This window comes from Eriocheir sinensis, unplaced genomic scaffold, assembly GCF_024679095.1.
Source record: "Eriocheir sinensis breed Jianghai 21 unplaced genomic scaffold, ASM2467909v1 Scaffold454, whole genome shotgun sequence".
Taxonomy (NCBI): Eukaryota; Metazoa; Arthropoda; class Malacostraca; order Decapoda; family Varunidae; genus Eriocheir; species Eriocheir sinensis.
In genome coordinates, this window is record NW_026111781.1 from 37,183 (window position 1) to 59,183 (window position 22,001).

The 22,001-nt window shown below is 43.5% G+C and overlaps 1 protein-coding gene across 9 annotated transcripts in view; it reads right to left on the minus strand.

The window, feature by feature from the left end:
• The window catches only part of LOC126992407 (5'-nucleotidase-like), a 62,538-nt gene that overhangs the window by 8,649 nt on the left and 31,888 nt on the right, over positions 1 to 22,001 (minus strand). For 5 of the 9 annotated variants that reach the window (XM_050851143.1, XM_050851137.1, XM_050851142.1 and 2 more), the window contains exons 1-6: positions 9,181 to 9,213; positions 3,544 to 3,823; positions 2,762 to 2,848; positions 1,479 to 1,627; positions 692 to 808; positions 22 to 144 (exon numbers count right to left, since the gene is read on the minus strand). In XM_050851143.1, coding sequence (XP_050707100.1) covers positions 22 to 144; positions 692 to 808; positions 1,479 to 1,627; positions 2,762 to 2,848; positions 3,544 to 3,823; positions 9,181 to 9,198 — 774 coding nt within the window. In that variant the 5' untranslated portion in view covers positions 9,199 to 9,213. Of the gene's footprint in view, positions 1 to 21; positions 145 to 691; positions 809 to 1,478; positions 1,628 to 2,761; positions 2,849 to 3,543; positions 3,824 to 5,046; positions 5,259 to 9,180; positions 9,214 to 9,963; positions 10,250 to 11,244; positions 11,334 to 22,001 lie in introns of those variants that run through there. The other 4 variants (XM_050851138.1, XM_050851139.1, XM_050851145.1 and 1 more) reach the window with 4 other exon arrangements.

The window sequence follows — 22,001 nt, forward strand, 5'->3', positions numbered from 1 at the left end:
TGAGATGAAATATCTTCTTACCTTTACTTCCTCATAAACATGGTCATGACCTCCTAAAATGAGGTCAATTTCTTCCACATTTTCGGCGAGTCTAATGTCATTGGGTGTTCGCATATGAGTTAGAGCGATCACGTAGTCACAACCCTGAAAAGATACACGGAATACTGCACTTGCATCAAAAGTGACATCTTTACAAAAAGCTGTCTAAAGAAAAAAAATTGTGCATAAATGGGAATGGAGAGAAAAATGTTGGGTATAACGTGGAGAGACGGGAAGTGAGCGTTATGGAATAGAGAACAAACAAAGATTGAATATTCTCTAATGACCGTCAAGAATAAGAAATGAACTTGGGCAGGTCACAGCACCCATAGCAATCCAGGAATTGTATAAGTCAGGGCAGACAGAGAGCCAGAGGGAAGACAAAGGACCTTTCCAATATTTTCTGCCCCTCGGGTCCACCTGGTTCACTACATTCGCCTCTACTTCTATTATTTCTAGGTTACCACTGTTACTTTCAATAGTCCAAGTTATCATTTCTATGCACTACTACTTATTTTTAATCATCATTAGAGTATATTCAACCTATGTCTGTTCTCTAATTCACGAGGAGCCATGTCTCGGGCCATCACAGATAAAATGCTAACTTTCAAGCTTGACTTCCGAAGACCCCAAGGAACCTGATTCAACTTACCTCATTCTTGAGTGATGTTGCAAGTTCTCTGCCTCTGTCCACATAGTCTGTAAATGTGACTTCATCGGCATTTATGGTTGCTAACGTTGCCAGCCACTCCTGCTCCACCAAGCCAATCTGAGGAATGATCAAGGATGAAAACTGCAGTTCATGGAAGCTGATATTTTTCATTTCCACTTCAATCCCAATCTTGCCTACTTTTTGCAAACCATTCACTTCCCATATCTTTTCATTAATTATTTTCTAGATATCTGATACCCATAGTGACAACCATATCCTAAGAATAACATAGCTGGTCAAGTGCCATTCTACCCCAATGGCATTATGTTTCATCAAGTCACCACTTTCTGGAAACAAGCTCAACAACTCAAGATGCAACTGGGAGAATCTGCATGAGGAATAAAGTTATGGTATTCTGTAAGCTGAAAATTTCAAGTACATTTTCTTCCCTTTTACATTTTAGGCACATTTCTTAGCTACTTTATTTCACTACAGCAAGTATGTCAAAGTAATACTTGCTTGATGGAAACAGCTTGGTTCCTTAGCAAACTCATTTATCATAACAGCATGGAATAAATAATTTAATTTTCAGTGGGGTATTGATCAAGTTTAACATGTTGACAAAAAATTATCCGATACAATTTTTTATTCCCTGTGGGTGAAAATCTGTCAAAAGTGCACTGCATCGAAGCCTGAAGGAACAAGTGTGAGAAAGCTGCTGCCATAGTTTGAGCATTGTGTTTGGCAAAGTCACTGGAAGGGACAACAACAGCCTGTCCTGACCCACCAGCCCAAGCTTCCAGCCGTGCCAGTTGACTGTGTGTGTGAGGATGCCGCCAGCCAAGGGTTTGCCAGTCTCGTTGTCTTCCACGTTGCTCATGAGCCAAGGAAAAGTGGTCCTCTCAGCCACATCCACAAGTCTTTCCAGTCCAAAGTCTGAAAGGGCAAGGCAATGAGTTTGAAAAAGTTAATAAGAATAGCTATAGTTTCTGTTTGTGGCCTCACTTTACTGACCATAACTATCACTGAAATGCCCCTCAACAATTGATGAGCAGTGAAGGGTACACACATAATAGGGGCACTAGGGGCACTGAAGAGAGTTTTGTGAGGAAGTGTAAGCATGAGGGTAAAGAGGAGGGGTATAGGTAACATCATTATCCTCTGTCATGCATCAGAGACATAAATGTGGAATGTAGTACTGCAATCACAAATATGTGCAACAGAAAGGAGCTTTACAATAGGTATGTGTGGTGTGTCAGAATGGGAAGTAGAAAGTAATGAAAGTACACATGTAGGAGAGGTATGGTATTGGTGTAACAACAATGGAAGTATATTGTAGAATAGTTGAATGGGTTAAGCGTGGTAATGTATTGAAAATGATTGAGGGAGAGGGTGTCATGGATCAATAGTGCCACGGGAGGATCTGCCCCTTCTTGAAACATATGAGAAAGTGATAACTGCTTGGGAATAATTTTTTTCCAGCAATCCTCCCAGGAATCAAACTCAGGCCCCAATGTAAGCGGCAGACACTCTAGGGTTGACCCATAGGATTGCCCTTAAGGATAGGGCTTAAGGTCTTTGGAGTCTTTATCTGCAATTCTGGCCATTACAAGTGGACAATTATTGAAGAAAGAGAGTTGGTAGGCAAAGGATTGAGTGGGCTGAGAGGGAGTGCTGGAACAGGAAAAGTTGGAGACACTTTTGCCATGGCTGCCCCCTTGAGGGAAGTTCCTGTGAGGGAACAGGGCATCGGAGATACAAAGTGACAGATAGATGTACCTTATCCATGAATTTATTTAGCCTTTCTTTTAAGGTATCTATCATATTGGCACTCACGACTTGACTACTAAGCCCCCTTCACTCATTGACCACTTCATTTCTTTCATATGTCTTTATAAAGAATAAATCTCCATATATCCATCCTTGTTATTCAATTCTGTGATGACAGTCAACCTCTTCTTCCACCAAACACAAAGAACACAGAGCACTGCTATGCACTACATCTGTGACAGACATAAATATCATTGAAGTATATTGACCTACAAAAAAACACATGAATCATTTACTTACCAAAGTCATGATTGCCAAACACTGCACAGTGAATCCCAAACTGGTTCATGACGGGCACCATTTGCTCTCCTTTGGTGAACGAACTCACTGTAAGGAAAAAAAAAAAAAAAACCCTGTGACGTCTCATTCAAGTGTAGGTAAGGCTCATTAAGTGGTCATCCACTGTACAGTTTCTCGTTTGTATGATTTTTATTGTTTCAACATGCTGTTGTGACAACTTGTACCCCATATTTTCCTCTTTCTTACAGCACAGGAGACAGTCCAAGGCTAGCAAAACACTGCTTCACAAGAAGTTAAGGTAACTGAGGAAGGAGCTGAAAGACACTGATCAAAGTTAATTTGAGAGTTGTATTGATGTATGGAGGTAAATATTTGGAGGCAACACACTGCAGATTTTATGAACATATCTTGTTGCCATATTGGTACAGTAGTACAGTGTTTTTTGTTAAGGAGTAGGTTGTGTAGAAAAAGTGATAACAAAAAACAAAGGAGAAAACGAAGGGAGGAGGAAGTGTTAAAGAAGAAGGAGAGGAAAGAAAAAGTGAAATAAAAAAAAATCAAAGGAGAGAACGAAGGGAGGAGGAAGTGTTAAAGAAGAGGGAGAGGAAAGAAAAAGTGATAAAAAACAAAGGAGAGAACGAAGGGAGAAGGAAGTGTTAGAGGTGAGGAGGAAATGAGGAAGGGTGGGAACAGGAGAGAAAGAAAGGGGGGGGAGGAGGAGGAATAATAAGAAACTGAGCTCCATTCGTCCCCCGAGGTTCCTTTTTCTTTCCGCCACTTACTAATGGACGGCGCCAGGATGTCCCCGCTGAAGAGGATGAGCGGGTCCTTTTCGGCATGACTCTTGAGGGCTGTTTTGAACCTCGCAGCCCCGGCCTTGGGTTCGGTGGGCTGCTCTTCCACGTTATACACATCGTTGAAGTGGAGGATCGTGATGGACGGGGCGCGGAACCCATTTGGGACAGCCGTGGCCTCCCCATTAGTGGTGGCAGCTGAGGACTCCGCCGACACCATGATTGTGGCTGGATCCGATGGGGAGTTCTTGGGGGCTGATGGAGTGCCCTGTGAATACAAGATGGTGTGTTAACCTTTTTGAAATGGGTGGATGGTACTTATATTAATTAAAATGACGTACGCACTGTACTAATAACTGAAGGAGGGATGGGTTTGTATGCATCTGATAGGACCTTTCTTTCCTGGTGTTGGCGTGACCTGATAATCCAGAAACTTCTTGCGCTATTAAATTATTGGGTGATAATCTCAAGGAGGCAGATACGCGATGTACTAATAACTGATGGAGGGATGGGTTTGAATGCGTCTGATAGGACTTTTCAATGTTGGCTGCTGGGGTGACATGATAATCCAGAAATTTCTTGCTCTATTAAATTATTGGGTGATAATCTTAAGGAGGCAGATACGCGATGTACTAATAACTGATGAAGGGATGGGTCTGTATGCGACTGATAGGACTTAGGTGCTGGCTGCTGGCGTGACCTGAAAATCCAGCAGAATGGTGGGGTTATATTTTTGCTCAACTGAATGTTTGGATAATAAACTTGATGAAACATATGTGCGATGTACTAATAACTGATGGAGGGATGGGTTAACATGCTTCGGATGGGATTTCCTTACTGGTGATGGATAATGGCGTGTCTTGAGAATCCGTGTTAAACATTTGCTCCATTAAATGACTGGATGATAAACTTACAGAGACATAATAATCTAATGTACTATCAACTAATGGAGGGATGAAGATTTTAAGATCAATTTGTCCGTAGGTTGTGTGTGTGATAATCCGTTTGCATAGGCTACTTACATACCTCACAGGACGGATATGCAATACTCCATCAACTGGTAGTGGACTTAAACTAATATATACGAGACCATCTTGTATTAAGTAGCGAGTTTTTTTTTTCAGTATTGTTTTATTTTTGTTTACGCCCTTGAACTGTCTCCTTTACTGTGAAACAAAAAAACACTATACCGTTGAGCAAGCGATAAACATATACATACAATTCATACATACATACATACATACATATTTACAGTCAGATATGCAATGTACTATGAACTGGCGAAGAATTAAAGCAAAAACATGCGTACTAATAGGCTACACAACACGCATATTAGGCTCCATTCTTCCTTAGCTGGCCAACTGTAGTAATTAACGCTCATCAATCAAGAATCCATTCAGTCCTTGATAATTATAGTGACTTGTGCCTAAAACCAACTCGTGTAGTATAACGAGTACGCGGTAACACACACACACACGCACACACACTTACTTCAGTGACACCTGCTGACGCGCTGCAAAAAATAGATGACCTAGATACTTTTTGGAACCTTCACAAGCGCAAGCATCGTGGAGCAGTGAGTAACATTTCAGTATCTTTCCCCGGTAATGCAGGAGTGGAGGTCACGGCTCTTTCCTGTGTCTGTGTGTGAAGGGGGCGGCGGCGGCAAGTGTCAATGGCTGGAGCGATACTGTAGGTGGGTGAGGAAGTGGGAGTGGCCGTGAAGCGTATGCCAGTGGGTGCCAAGTGGGGCTGAGAAAGTCTGAGGACACACTCGCTCGTGCCAACAATGCTCTGGGCCTGCCCATCCCTCCCCCTGGCCCTCCCTAGAAGATAAATGACCTTGCTTACCTATTGTGTGAAGGAATTATTCAGTTTCTACGACCTGTGTAAGAATCCAATTACTCTCTTATGCTTAGTTCTTACAATGTTGAAAGCTGACCCGTTTTCGTGAAATTATTTTTTCTTTTTTGGAGTACACTCTGAAAAGTCTAGGAAAAGTTAACTGTGGGGACAGCGGTGTCACAGTCAGCCGTGTCACTTGGCTAGATACATGTTACGTAATAATAAAAAAAAGATAGTACACATCGCTAACTTTACACAGTTGACTGTAGTCTGATGGACAGACCAATTAGACATTTTACGAGACAACTCAATAGGCTACATAATTACTGCACGCTACGTGTTTTCCCTCCCTAGCGGGCACACCAGCGCCTCCCTCCACGCACGTCCCCGGAGTAAGGACTCCGGAAACAAATAAATACATGTATAATAACCATTTGTCACCGCCCAATAAGCATCAATGAGTGATTCTTTACTAATAAGCTAGAAGACGTGGTGATCCCAAGGCCACGGTCCCACCGCAAGACGCTGGCAATTTTCAACCATCACTGAATGGGGGAAGTTTGCACACATGCTGCCTAGATCTTCAGTCAACCTTGACTTTAGCGACTCTGGGCGAGAGGAGCACTGCGGAGCAGCATGGGCCATGCAAGCAAGAGTCATATATCAAGAGAGCCTACTGACGGTATAGGAAACACATTGTAAGAAAAAAAAAAAAAAATAGAAGCAAATATAATGAACAAAGTTTCTACAACAAACTATATGGTTCATTCTATTGATTGTTTATATCTTAAAAAAAAAAAAAGGTTCCAAATTTATATCACTCCCCCTCCCCTCCGAACACTCCAACACTATTATAAAGTACAAGCTTGAAAAAAACAAAACCTGCTTTCAGTGGGGCTTCGTTATTATTTTGGTGAAGGGTTAGACTACTATCCCATTGTTAAAGATGGTGATTGAGGTTGTCTATTATTTTCTATAAACAGTGGTTCTCAAACTCTGAAGTTTAGTGTTACCACGACGCCTGAACATTATACCACAAGGGTAAAATGGAAAGGAATGCTACATTACTTTGTTTTGGTCTGCCACAACTTTATAGTCAGTGGGAAATTACAGATGACAGAGTTAACCAGTTAAAACTGCCAACCTAAGTCCCGTTCTTTCCCCAGTGGCATATGTGTTAGATGTAACTCACCGCATCGAACAGATGTCCTGAGACACCTCGTAATACAATATTTGTCACGTGTCCCGGGGTTATGCGTGCCCCAGATATGGAGAGCCAGAACTACGGAACTAACCTGCCCCGGACAGATGGTCTCCTGTCGCACTCCGCCTGTCCCATACTAACGCTCCTTGTTTCGAAGAAAGATTTCGAACACATGACCACCAAGTCGAAGCAGAACGATCGGAATGGATTCGTATATGATAATTTCTGATGCACAGCCCTCGGTAAAATCTTTACCGCCCTTGAAAGGATATAATATTTGTGTTGAGTGTTCAGCTATACGAAATGATTAGTTATACTGAAGAAAAAAAAAAAGTCCAGCAGGAGTATATAGACGTCTCTGAAAGCAGCTGTAGTTGTAGTAGTAGCAGAAGGACTTAGAGTAGTGGTGGTAGCAGCAGCAGCAGGAAAGTAGTGCAACGTAGGCTTGATACGAAGGGAGGTTACCTACTGGCCGTCGTCACTACACGACCACCACACAGGTAACACTGATGGGGGGGGGGAGCGCGCGTGGCCTTGGCTTCTGAGGCGTGACGCGGAGGAAAGCGACATTGAGAAACTCAAGCCATGGCGGGCTCTGAGCCACGGGAGGGCTGTGGCGGCACGGCGCAGACGATGGAAGGGGACCAGCTGGATGCCATCCTCGCTCCTTGTGACTTGGCGCGTGGGTGTACTAAAGACCAGTCGAACAGCTTAGCTCGTCATCTGCCTGTGTGTTCCCGGGCATAAGATAAACACATTACATAACAACCACAGAACGAGTGCTTGACTGTGGAGGGCTGACAGGTCTTTTGGATGCGGACCCTCGCTCATTTGTAACCCGGTGTGGTGTCATCTGCCATCCACGTATCCTAAGACATCCCATCCTGCTTGCGCATGAACAGGCTTTGTTAACAAACAGAGGGTGAATGAATTTCGACACGGTACCGTGTTTTTTGTCGACTGCCTATTGTGATCCGTCCCACCTAAGTTTTTTTTTTTTTTTTAAGTAAATGATGACGTATGTTTTGAATTTGAAAATTGCTTGAAATATCAACGTTTCTTCTTGCACCCTTTGTATGTCAGTAAATGTGATGAAATATAGTCTGTACCCCTTGTATGTCGGTATATGTGATAAAAGAGATAACCTACATCCCCTGTATGTCAATAAATGTGATAACCTGCACCCCTTGTTTGTCAGTAAATGTGATAAAAGAGATAACCTGCACCCCTTGCATGTCAGTATACGTGATAAAAGAGATAACCTGCACCCCTTGCATGTCAGTATACGTGATAAAAGAGATAACCTGCACCCCTTGTATATCTTGCCGCCATCTTCCCTGGACAAACTACGATATCAACACTCTAAGCATCGGGTTCCGCGCATGCGCAGATCAGGTTGGGATGTCTTAGGATACGACGTGGATGGCAGATGACACCACACCGGATATACTAAGGAAAGGCCAATCGAACCACCGAACCTTCAGTCAACTCGTCTGTCTATTTATACCCGGGCATAATAGCTGAACATGACAAAGCAATCATAGAACGAGTGCTCGGTTGTGGAGGGGGGCCGGATGGATGTTGTTCCGTACGAGGCTTCATCTGTGATTAGAGTAAGGGGGATAATACACACTGGGCATATTTTCCGTGGATCTTCAGTCAAACCACGATTTCCGCTAACGTGGTTCTCAATTGTTTGTTGTTATTGCTGCTGATGAAGATGATGAGTAATACCGTCGTCCTTCAGTGAAATCTCCTGTAGCTTTGGAAGATCGTGATCACGTCAGAAAACCACGGAAATATGAGAACCACGCCAGCGGAAATCGTGGTTTGACTGAAGATCCACGGAAAATTTGCCCAGTGTAATAGCCCCTTAAATTAATCACAGAGACAAAGACTGGAGAAAGTATGATTCACTTCTCAGCAAACCATTCAACTCGAAACAATCCAGTCACCTTGAACACGATAAATACCTGGAAATCCGAGGCGAATTAAGCCGAGCATGCATAATTGTTTACTGTCATTTCTAGTCCGTCGCGCGGTCATAGTATTCAGGGAGGAATTATCAGTCAGTAGTTAAAGGGGTAACTATGTAATGGTCGACACTCCTGGTTTTGTGAGAGTCTGCGTATTATGTAATTTTTCCTCATCCTTACCGAACCTTCCTAACCCCTGCGCCTCTCCTTACCAAACCTTCCTAACCCCTGCGCCACTCCTTACCAAACCTTCCTAACCCCTGCGCCACTCCTTACCAAACCTTCCTAACCTCTGCGCCACTCCTTGCCAAACCTTCCTTACCCCTGCGCCATTCCTTGCCAAACCTTCCTTACCCCTGCGCCATTCCTTGCCAAACCTTCCTTACCCCTGCGCCACTCCTTATCAAACCTTCCTTACTCCTGCGCCACTCCTTACCAAACTTTCCTTACCCCTGCGCCACTCCTTGCCAAACCTTAAACCCCTGCGCCACTCCTTACTAAACCTTCCTTACTCCTGCGTCACTCCTTACCAAACCTTCCTTACCACTGCGCCACTCCCTCGCCTCATTCACAGTGCCAACACACGTGCACTCGACTCACCGCCACGCCAGAACGCATGCTGATGGTCGCTCCCCACTCACCACCGCCACCACCACCACCACGGAAACAGCATCCCAACAGGAACCTCAACCTCCTTTCCATCACCCAACAAGACAATCACCACCACCACCACTACCAACAAGACAGGCTCAACTGGGAACTCGGCTTCACCCCTACTCCCTTCACCACCACCACCACCACGAGACTTGCAAGACGAAAACACTCCCATTAACACCACCACCACCACCCCAACAAGACCCCTCAGAACTCTAGCAAAAACCTTGAGTCAACACCCACCTGTTAACTCATTAGGTATTGTTTTTGTCCCCTCCTCCTCCCTTTCTTTATTCTTTTCCTTACTGTACTGTCACTGTCTCATTTCAGTTTTCATATCCATGTGTACTAATCGAGGGACTTTTTTTGTGTGTCATCAGATCTTTTTTTTTTTTTTACGAATTAGTATTTATTAACCGTTTTGTGTGACTAGTTTGACTTTTTTTTATTCCTTTTTGGGGACGAAGTTGGTAAGAAGTGTTGGATTTCCACAGAGTTAAATCGACATATTACAAACTCAATCGTAAAAAGTGAATATATATATATTTTTTCCCTTTGATGCCCTTTCGTGGGTCTCAACAATGATAGTAATAATTATAATAACAACCATCGTCTCCCCATCACAGCACCCATCATGCACCCACCACACCCAGACCCACCACCTCCCACAACCCCCTCATCACCCCTCCACTCCCAAAACACCCCTACGCACAACACCCACACACCCACCTTGGTCGGGCAGAGAAGCTTCCTGGAGACGGAGTGACCCATCGTGCTGGAGACGGTGTGACGTAACGATACTCTCCTTCTAACACATTCACTCCCATTCACGCTGGCCCGCTCACGCACCTCGCTCCTCTGTCACCGTCTATTCAAGAGTGACTCGCGCCGTGTTACCACAATGACACTTTCCACGCTGACACTGTTCTCAAGAGTCACGCTTCATTTTCGTGCTGTCAGGAAGGCGCACTGTATCCTGAGATTCCTCTCTTTGGGTTTCGACTGTCACGCTAAAATGAAAAACTAATTAAGTGTTTTTGTTAGTGTCAGTAGCTTCCTGCTCTCGCTTCATCCAGTATAGTGTGACATATTATTATAAGACATTTCGTTGCCCAAGAACACATATTTGACAAGGCTTTCGTAGGAGCTTGGGGCATTTCCTGGAGTAGTTTTATGACCCTGGTGGTAGTTTGACCCTTCCTCTGTACCGTGAACCTAAAGAAACACTCATTAGAACCCGACTGACCCCCCCTTTGACCTTTAGAAATAGCTGATGTGAGAAGCGAAAGTGTCTTTTAATACCGGACATTATTGTGTTCTTAGGAGGGCACACTGTACTCTTAAGGCTCACTCACGCAGCGTTTTGACTGTCCCACTAACATCTAAAAGTAATTGCTAGGCCGTGTTTTCTCAGCGACACCTTAATCAGTAGTGTGACATTGCGTTCTCAGGAAGACACACACACTTCACCCTGAGACTCACGCTGGATATTGACCCTCACGCTCGAAACCTTATCAAAGCAGTTATTCACACCGTGTTTTCTGAGTGATAACTTTCTCAGTCACGTTTTTGTGGGCACGTCACTCACGCTATGTGCCGACTATCCCGTTTGAATATAAAAAAAAAGTAGGTGGGCAATGTTTCTTCAGTGTGGTTTGTTTCAACTGCCACGCTAACATATAAGGATTTGTTGCACCGAGTTTCCTGCATTATATTATGTTTTACTTAAAGATATCATTATGTAGTAGTACCCATAATAGCACACTTCTCTATGATTACACGATGTTGAGGGGAGACTACGGCTGGATCAGATTTTGCCTTTCTATTAATTTTCTTTTAACTGGAATTAGCCCCGTATTTTCAGACCCTTTAGGCTCTCACAAATAATTTCCAAAGACCACAAAGGAGATAAGTCGGGTCCTGATGAGCGTTTTCCACATTCATGGTGCAGAAGTCTTGTCAAACTATCACTAGGCTCGTAAGAATCCCAATGGAAACACTGTACACAACCTCTACGAAAGCTTGATCAAATGTGGGAGTGCAAGCGCCGTAGAGTACGAAGAAATAGTCACGGCGGAGCTCCTCCCACCCTAACGTCCCGCGGTGCAGTGTCAGTGGGTCAGATTGCCTCGTCTGTCGCTCGCTGCTCTTATATCATGTTGCCAGATAACGAGGACCGCCGAGCCCTTAAACGCGGTGGCTTAAGATTGGCCTCCCTTGCTACTGGTGATAATGGTGGTAATTATGATTTTGATGGTGAAGGTCATTGGGGAGAAGAAGAAGAAGAAGAAGAAGAAGAAAAGAAGAAAAAAAAAGAAGAAAAAGATGAAAAGAAAAAGAAGAAAAAGAAGAAGAAAAAGACGATATTGACAGTGATGATGATGTTGATGATTAAGAGGAAGAAAATAGAATAGTAATGATAAGAAGAAAAAAAGGAGAGGAAGAGAAAATAAAGAAGGCGAAGAAATAGAAAAGAAGAAAGCTATGAAGAAAAGAGAAAATAAACAAGAAACACAAGATAACGATGACAATAATTACGATGATGAAAAAAACAAAAAAAAAAACAAATCAACGCGTTCTAAATACAGGCAACTAATTTAAATACAACTAACTAATTACTCGGACATCATCAGTCACCTCTATCCTCACGAGGAGGCAAAAGCGAAGCCAGGCCGAATACTAATTACTGAAGCTGCAGGAGACAGGACAAACACACGTATCAGGTAATGCTGTGATTGGCTTTTTCACCGCCTTAGGAGTAACAACATAACCATTTTTCTTTATAGACGACGCGCTGTATCGTAGCCTAGCCTGTTGCGCCTGTTTTCCATAACAATACCATATCTCTCTTTCTCCTTTGTGTGTGTGAGTCTCTGGAGCGTAGATGTGGAGGTCAAGGGGGTGTTTAGAAGCGTGCCGGGGAGTAATGTGTTGTGTTTTGACCGAGGAGAAGCGCAATGATGTTAGCCCTAAGCCGACGGTCTCTCTCTCTCTCTCTCTCTCTCTCTCTCTCTCTCTCTCTCTCTCTCTCTCTCTCTCTCTCTCTCTCTCTCTCTCATAACTGGAGTTTAATTGCTTTTATTGTTCTATTTATTTCGTAATTTTTATATTATGCAAAATATATATGTTTGGAAAGATTTTGTCAATTAACTTTAATAATAATCTCGTATACATACACACAAATATCATCATCGTCGTCATCGTCATCATCATCATCATCAGTGCATACAGAGGTAGGTAGAAGGAGCAGCAGAGCGTTGGAGTAAGAAGGTAGTGGAAAGGACTGTCTTTAGTGGTGGTGGTGGTGGTAGTGGTGGTTGTTTGTCGGTCAGCCGCAGCCGCAACCACCACCACCACCACCATAGCAATCACCACCAGCACCATGGGAAAAGTAAGCGAGTAATTGCTCCAGTCGGGTGGTACTGACAGGCAAGGAAATTCCGCTTGGCAATGCATTCTGTTGTCCGTGTTCTCAGACGCTCTCGGCTCTCGAAGTATTTCCAAGGGCCACAAAGGAGATGAGTCGAGTTCTCAGGAGTATTTTTTTCACGTCCACAGTGCAGAAGCCTTGTCAAACTCTCACTAGGCAGAAGAAAAAGAAGCAGAAGAAGAAGAAGAAGATGAAGAAGAAGGAAAAAGAAGAAGAAAAAAGAAGAAGGAAAAAGAAGAAGAAAAGGAAGAAGCAGAAGCAAAAGAAGAAAAAGCAGAAAAAAGAAAAAAAGCAGAAGCAGAAGCAGAAGAAGCAGCAGAAGAAAAAGAAGAAAAAGGAGAAAAAGAAGAAAAAAGGAGAAAAAGAAGAAAAAAGGAAAAGAAAAAGAAGAAAAAGAAAAAAGAAGGAAAAGAAGAAAAGAAAAAAAAAACACCATGAATAATCAGTAGCTAGAGGAAATTTAAAGACCACATCACAATAACCTCTCCCAAAATCTTATCTAGTGCGGGAGTGTGAGCCCCGAAGTGACTGACTGCCACTTTCCGTGACACACAGCATCGTAAATACCAAGGACGGAACGTGATAGATTACCGACACATTTAGGCGACCATCGGAACAACAATGTGTGTGTGTGTGTGTGTGTGTGTGTGTGTGTGTGTGTGTGTGTGTCAAATACCACGTCGAAAAAAAAAAAAAAAAGGAAAATCTGACAGAAAAAGACAGTTGCAAGTCGTGAGTGAGTGAAGGCCATTTGTTAAGCTTCATTGCTCTCTCTCTCTCTCTCTCTCTCTCTCTCTCTCTCTCTCTCTCTCTCTCTCTCTCTCTCTCTAGTGAAGTATTTTTATCAGTAATTCTTTCTTCTCCTATTCTAAAACTGATTTATTTCTTTTTACTTCTTTCTTTTAAACAGTTTTCCCGGTAATTAATTTCTTTTAATTCTCAAACTGATTATATTTTCTATCTGCCTTTATTTGTCTAGGACTTTTATCTCGTTAATTCTTTCCTTAATTCTCAGACTGGTAATGTAATTCTTAACTCTACTCGTATCTTTTACGACTCCTTCTGGTAACACTTTCCACGAACTCTCAAGCTGATACGCATTCTCTCTCTCTCTCTCTCTCTCTCTCTCTCTCTCTCTCTCTCTCTCTCTCTCTCTCTCTCTCTCAGCAATCCGTATTTTCTGGTAACACTTTTTCCACTAATTTCCAAGCTGATTAAATTTTATCTCTATCTTTCACTTTCTCTTCTAGTAACATTGTCCATTAATTATCAGACTGGTTTTTTTCATCTCTTTCAGCAATCCTTATTTCCTTATAACACTTTCCACTAAACCTCAAACTGATATAACTCTATCTTCAAATTCCCTTTCTGATTACACTTTCTACCAATGTTCAAAATGATATTCTCTCTCTCTCTCTCTCTCTCTCTCTCTCTCTCTCTCTCTCTCTCTCTCTCTCTCTCATCAATCCTTATTTCCTGGTAACACTTTCCACTAATTACCCAACGGATCATTTTTTTTTTTTTTTTATCTCTCGCGGTGACCTCAGTAAGCCCAAAGGGAGGTGTGGCAAGCTCTCCTTATCACTGTGCAGTCTCCCAAGCCTTATCATGTACTTTTTGTGTTGGTAAAAGTGTCAATCTCTCTTATCAGTCTTTTTTTTAATCTATTTACAGCTTGTTTATTGTTTTTATATGAGGGGAGTTAGCCGGGTCGTTCCCTTTCACCTCTCTGGGTTTTTTTATTTTTAAGTAACGGAAAAAGTTCAAGGACAAGGAAAACAGGTGACGGAAAAGGTCGGTAAGTATCGTATGGTATAGTCTGATGGTTACGGGGACGAAGATTGGAAAGGTCGGTAATTGTCGTACACTAAAGTCTGATGGATACGGGGACGAAGATTGGAAAGGTCGGTAATTGTCGTACACTAAAGTCTGATGGATACGGGGACGAAGATTGGAAAGGTCGGTAATTATCGTACACTATAGTCTGATGGATACGGGGACGAAGATTGGAAAGTTCGGTAATTATCGTACAGTATAGTCTGATGGATACTGGATACGGGGACGAAGATTGGAAAGGTCGGTAATTATCGTACACTATAGTCTGATGGATACGGGAACGAAGATTGGAAAGGTCGGTAATTGTCGTACAGTAAAGTCTGATGGATACGGGAACGAAGATTGGAAAGGTCGGTAATTATCGTACACTATAGTCTGATGGATACGGGAACGAACATTGGATTTTTTATATTTTTTATCAATGAATAAAGTCGGAATTATTCAATTGGCATTAGCAGATAAAGAAAGACGTCAACTTAAAAGACAGTGATAAGTGTCGGTTCGAGAAACGTCTTGATACTCTCCTCTCGAAAGATTTTTTTTTTACAAAGTCTTCAGTAGTCAGTCGGTAAGAACGGTCCCGCAAGATAAATTTTGATGTCCTTTCAATTCGTGTGAAAGTTACTCTTGATGTGAATGTTGCGCCGGCGAGATGTATTATGTCTATCAATGTATAATTAGGTATATGTATGTATAAGTGTGTGTCCTGATAAGTTTCTCTGAATTCCGACCACAAGGAACCGTTTCTTAGGTATATTTACACACTCTCTCTCTCTCTCTCTCTCTCTCTCTCTCTCTCTCTCTCTCTCTCTCTCTCTCTCTCTCATTTTAATTTTTTCTGCTTTTTTTACTGTTTAATATCTACGTTTTCCTGGTTCTCTTCCTCGTTAATGATTTCTTCTTCCTGTTATCGCTTTTCCATACATGTTTTCCCTTGGTACTGTTCCCTTATGTCTTCCCGTCAAATTATCTTCAGGTTTCCACATATAATTAATCTCTCACGTAACCCAAAATCTTCATGTCGGCATCACCTCTCTCTAAACATTCCTCTCCTGTTCACAATTTTCTTTACTGTCTTTTCATTTCTCGAGTTATTTCCAAATCTTTCAAAACATTCCTCTCCTGTCCGTAGTTGTCTTAGCCTCAGTTAACTCTCTCTCTCTCTCTCTCTCTCTCTCTCTCTCTCTCTCTCTCTCTCTCTCTCTCTCAGGATATACAGGTCCTATGAAAGCGTAAGGCCACCTGGGTCACGCGAGTCAGTATTGCCCCGGGAAACACGGAAACAACAACACACAAACAGGCAGGTTAAGGTTTCTGATCGCACGTTCCAAGCTTACACGTGACATCTATAGGCGCAACGCTCGACTCGGAATTTTACATGGCGTTTATATTTTCTTTCGGGGTGATCGTCTTGTCTATACTGCTAGTAGGAACACAGTAAGCACTCGAGGTCAGCACATGAGAACCCCGCTGCACTCTATCCTTCGTGATCACTGTTTAATTAGTATTGTTCATGATAGAGGACGGTGAATGAGCGTGGGCGTCACGTGTATAGACTATGGCACTCTTTTCCTAGTTACGGAGAGCTTGGGGTTAACATGTATCCACAATGCCACTCTTTTCATAGTTGGGGAGAGCTTGGGCGTTACGTGTATTCGCTATGCCACTCTTTACATAGCTGAAGAGAGCTGAGTGACAATACGATTCAGCCACTGCATCATAAAAAGGACTTTGACTGAGGTTGGGCGCTTCGATAACTCCGCGATACCACTCTGTTATTAGTTAAAGAAAGCTGAGTGACAATACGATTCAGCCACTACATCATAAAAGGACGTCGACTGAGGTTGGGCGCTACAAGAACCCCGCGATACCACTCTCATTAGTTAAGGAGAGCTGAGTGACAAACGATTCAGACACTACATAATAAAAGGACGGTAACTGAGCTTGGGCGCCTCTTTTCATTACTGAGGAGAGCTGAGTGACAATCCGGCTCAGCCACTACTTCGGCACTGAACAGACGGCCGCGTGCTAGCTGTGCGGGACGCGGTGCATACTTCCGACCCGCCCGCACTCACTCACGACTGACGGAAGACTGAGGAGAGTGGAGAGAGGATAGGAAGGGGATAGACAGATGATGGAGTGTCAAGTTATTGTTGGAGTTGCTCGCCACACGTCATGATCAGTCCAAGAATAGTCCAACGTTATGATTATAGAGAAGTTTGATGGTGTACTGGTATTTGGGAACAGCGATTAGCGGGCTTTTTTTTTTTACACCTCTTTTTGTTCCCATTGAGCTGTTTCGCTAGCTGTAAAAAAAATACTGCAGCATATCATCCGTAGAATTAAAAATAAAAATGAAGTCACCCGCGGATTTCCATGTCATAATCAGTTAAATAAGACCGAAAATGAAAAAAATAAGTATGAGGGATGAAAACAACAACTATTAATCAAAATCTGCAACCCACGGCCTCTAATTATTTCCTCTTCAGATATAGCCCAATTAAGAGGGAAAATAGCAGCATTGGCAACACTGAAAGAAACTGCAGGGCGGGGGCGGCGCTGATGGTCTGCTGCATGTTATGGCTGACCGCGGCGGAGGCTGAAGCGGCGGGCGTCAGGTAGGGCAGGAAGGTGGAACACTTGGCACGGTTATTGAGTTCGTTCGTGTGTACATAACTGACGTCACACACACACACACACACACACACACACAGGTGAGTGACTCGTATTACCTGGAGAACAAGAGGCGTGAGTCACACACACACACACACACACACACACACACACACGTACAAACATAAACACACAAAAAAAGAGAAGAGAGAGAGAGAGAGAGAGAGAGAGAGAGAGAGAGAGAGAGAGAGAGAGAGAGAGAGAGAGAGAGAGAGAGAGTGTGTGTCTCCTGATAAGTTTCTCTGCATTCCGACCCACCACTCACCGTTTCTGAGGTAAATTTACCGACCAAACCCATTAGAGAGAGAGAGAGAGAGAGAGAGAGAGAGAGAGAGAGACGTCATAACAATACGTACACATAATATCGACATTTTCCAGTAATAACCAACGAACCTTTTCCACCGTCCCGGAAAATAACGAAAAAATGATAGTTATTACCGTGACTTCGGGGGAATATTTTTTAGAACTATTTTTTGAGGAGTGTTTGCCGCCAGCCGCCCGCCGCCGCCGCCGCCCGACCTACCGACTGGCGGGGCGGCGAGAGGCGTGAGTAAATGTGAAGGAGTGAAATAATGAACTATATAACTAAATAAATAAATAGAAATGGAGAATAAAATGTGTTGGGTTTTCATTTTTTCCTATTTCCGGACCGACGGGTTTGAGAGAGCGAATGCAGAGTTGGCGTTTCGCGTAAGCCGTTCCATTTCCAGTGACTCACCGAGCACGAAGCGAATCTGTAAAGAACTCCGTAGCTTTTTGTATTTTTTTTAAAGCAAACTTCATTTTATTCTAAACTTCTAACAATATCGAGTGTAGGCGCGCGCACACACACACACACACATACACACACACACACACACACACACACACACAATCTCAATAACTGTGAATTTCCTGCCGTTGTTTACTACTATATACTTTTCCAACAGCCTCGTACACTACTTCATATCAATAGCTGTATTTCGTACCTTCGTTTACGTCTATATGCATTCACAATAGCCTCGTTCCCCATCCCATTAGGAAACAACATCAACGAGTGCGTATTAAGAGCTCGCATTCACTTCCATATCAATAACTGTGGACTTGGTGCCTTCAATAACTTCAATATAGCTTCCAAAGGCCTCCATTACAAAAGCAACACCAACAACTGCGTATTTGAATCTCTCACGGCCATATTTTTAAACATTTCTGCGCCCAAGAACACGTAATTTACTAGTCTTTCGTGGGAGTTTAGGGCATTTCCAGGGGTACTTTTATGACCCTGGTGGTAGTCTGAGCCTTCTTCTGTACCGTGAACCTAAAAGAACACTCATTAGAACTCGATTAACCTTTTTTTTGGCCCTTGGAAATAGTTGGTGTGAGGGGTGGGAGCATTTGACAATACCAACCCCTCGCATTCGCTTCTGTTTACTCTCTCATGCTCGCTACAGCCCTTCCGTCAGCATAGAGTGAACGACCACAGGCTGACAAACGGCTGACCGGGCGGCGAGGGCGGTGACTGACGGCTGGGTGAGTCGGGGACGAAAACAGACACCTAACACGCACGCAAACACGCAGCCAGATGAAAAACAGAACGGGGGGGGGAGATAAAAAAGATGAGTCATGCTCCCCGCGACCATAACAGGGACACAAATAATTATAATACGTGGTGCTGTTGATTTGGAGTCCCGTGTGTGTGTGTGTGTGTGTGTGTGTGTGTGTGTTGTTTTTCCTTCCTCTTTTCGTAAATAATTTCTTTCTATTTCCTTCACTTCCTATTCCTTTAGTCTTGTCTGTTTTTTTATTCGATGATTCTTCTTTTCTCGCCCTATTTCTATTGTCATTCCTGATTCTCCTCTTTTTTCTCTTCTTGTTCTTCTTGTTTTTGTTCTTGTTTTTTTCTTGCACATGTTTTTCTTGTTCTTGTTTTTTGTGCCTATTCTTTTTGTTCTTGTTCTTATACTCGTTCTTGTTCTTCTTCTTTAAAACGTGATCTTTTAGTGTACAAGCGATACGAAAAAAAAAGCACCAAAAACGCGACTTCTATTTCCCGCAGAGCCTGGCCAGGAATAGCACGTCAGGGTGGGAGAGCCCCGACCTTGGCAACACTGCAACCTCGGCTCATCTTGGTAATACGAGCTCAGGCGATTATCTCGAGGTCAAGGTGGCGGGAACTCGCGTGCAGGTGAAACACACACACACACACATACACACTGATAAGAAAAGGAAGAGGAGGAGGAGGAGGAGGAGGAAGAGGGAAAAAAAGGGGAAAAAAGGACGCATATGGAAGGGAAAATAGATTTGAAGAGGAATATATAAGAAAAAGGAAGAGGAGGAGGAGGAGAAGAGGAAAAGATAGGGGAAAAAAGGATGAATATGGAAGGGAAAATAGATTTGAAGAGGAATAAAGAGAAAAAGGAAAATAAGGGAAAATTAAAACAAATATATATACCAATGGTGTGTGTGTGTGTGTGTGTGTGTGTGTGTCAGTTGGCCGGGCAGCATGAGGCGGGACTGTTCTGTTGACTCTGGGCCAAGCTTGCTCGACGTCCATTATTCACATACGGGCTATGCCTAACAACGGACCCACAATAACACGCGGCGGAGTGTGTGTGTGCGTGTGTGTGTGTGTGTGTGTGTGTGTGTGTGTGGTGGTGGTGGTGGGGTGGGGTGGGGGGGGGCAGACACGCAGTACTACCAGCGCTGCGAGAGGAAACCGTCATCATCATCATCATCATCAGCTATTTAAAGACCACAACAAAACAAAGGCCTTTCCCAACGTATATCAGTCTGTTGTTATCCTGCTTCGACAAAGGTTCTAATTTCATCTCTTCACCTGGTTCTCTGCCTGGTCTGCCTTCTAAGATTCCTGGATCATCATCATCATTATCACCCGGGTCATCATCATCATCGCCACCATCATCACCAGTCAGTCTTATGTCATTCAACTGCAGCTTAAATGTCTATCCGGATGTTGTTGTTTTTTTTATAATAAAGTTAGTTGTTAATATTTACTCCCTAGCGGAAGCACGGGCTATGGGGGATAATAAAGTTAGTGCTCTCTCTCTCTCTCTCTCTCTCTCTCTCTCTCTCTCTCTCTCTCTCTCTCTCATCGTGATGCATTAACTACTTGGCAAAACATTCCATAAGGCGCGAGCTTCCAATACGCGGATGGCACTCCATTAACTTGCATTGGAAAACATTGCCTTGGGTACAAAGTATAACAGATTTCCGTTAGCATGCGAAAATTTATGCGTTGAAGAAGCAGTGTGGCCTGACTGGGTAAGGCAAAGATGGGAGCAATAATAATTCAAAGTTGCCAGATTGTCGTACTCTGCCACTTATGTTTGCCGGTTACCGACCCAAAATCTGCTTTCATCACCCAAATAGGTGCTTTCATAATCCCATAATCTAGTTTCCGGCCCGTGCCCAAAATGGCTTTCATCTCATAATTGGCTTTGAGTGTCTGCCGCATCGCCCTGCAGTATTTCCGCTTGGGAACGTAGGGTACGGCCACACTGCACGTGGTTTGCTGGGAGGGTAGAGGGTAGCTGGATGCCTAGCGGGTCAGAGGCAAGAACAAACACATGTTATCTAATACGAGTGGCCATACAGGACGAGGGTAGCGGGTAAGCTTGGAGGGAACCCGCTACCCGCGTCCTGTATGGCCACTCGTATTAGATAACGTGTTTGCTCTTGCCTCTGACCCGCTAGGCATCAAGTTACCCTCTACACTCCCAGCAAACCGCGTGTATTGTGGTAAGTTAGTAAGGACAGTGTACATTGTAGGCTCCGCGGACAGGCACACGAGGACAAGCCCGTGATCGCCGAAGTGGAGGGCATGTTCGGAAACTTTCAGGAGATCGAACCGTTTTTGTTTCTTTTTATTTTTCATAGATAGTTTGGAAACGGACAAACAACAACAAACAGAAACAGACGGACGACATCGAAAACATTATCGCCCACCTCGCTACGCAAAGAGACAGGCGATCATTGGTTACTAGTGGGGGATGAGTGGAACAGGACCAACAGGTTAATACGAACGGACAAACAACAGCAAACAAACAGACGGACGACATCGAAAACATTATCGCCCACCTCGCTACGCAAAGAGACAGACGATCATTGGTTACTATAGTGGTGGATGAGTGGAACAAGTGAATACGATAATACCTTCAGGAAAAGATTAGACAAATTCACGTACAGGGAAAATAAGTGGAAATACATGAATGGTGCTAAGATTACAAGACCTGCTCTGGGTAAGCCGACTAGCCTCTTGCAGACTACTTATGTTATGTTCTTGAAGGCAGGAAAGGGGGAAGAGAAGGGGAGGTAAGTGCAATGGAGAGAGACAGGGTAGAGAAAGAGGAGGGCAGAGGGAAGGAGGAAGAGAAGGAAAGACATGGGAGGAGGGAAAGAGAGAGAGACACAGCGAGAGAAAGAGTAGGGAAAAGGAAGAAAGGAGAGAAGGAAAGACAGGAGGAGAGAAAGAGAGAGACAGCGAGAGAAAGAGGAGGGAAAAGGGAGAGAGGGAGAGAAGGAAAGATATAGGAGGAGAGAAAGAGAGAGACAGCGAGAGAAAGAGGAGGGAAAAGGGAGAGAGGGAGAGAAAGAAAGACATAGGAGAGAGAGAGAGAGAGAGAGAGAGAGAGAGAGAGAGAGAGAGGAGGGAAAAGGGAAGGAGGGAGAGAAGGAAAGACATAGGAAGAGAGAATGAGAAAGACAGAGCGAGAGAAAGAGAAAGGAAAAGGGAAGGATAGAGAGAGAAGGAAAGACATAGGAGAGAAAGAGAAACAGAGCGAGAGAAAGAGAAGGGAAAAGGGAAGGAGGGAGAGAAGGAAACACATTG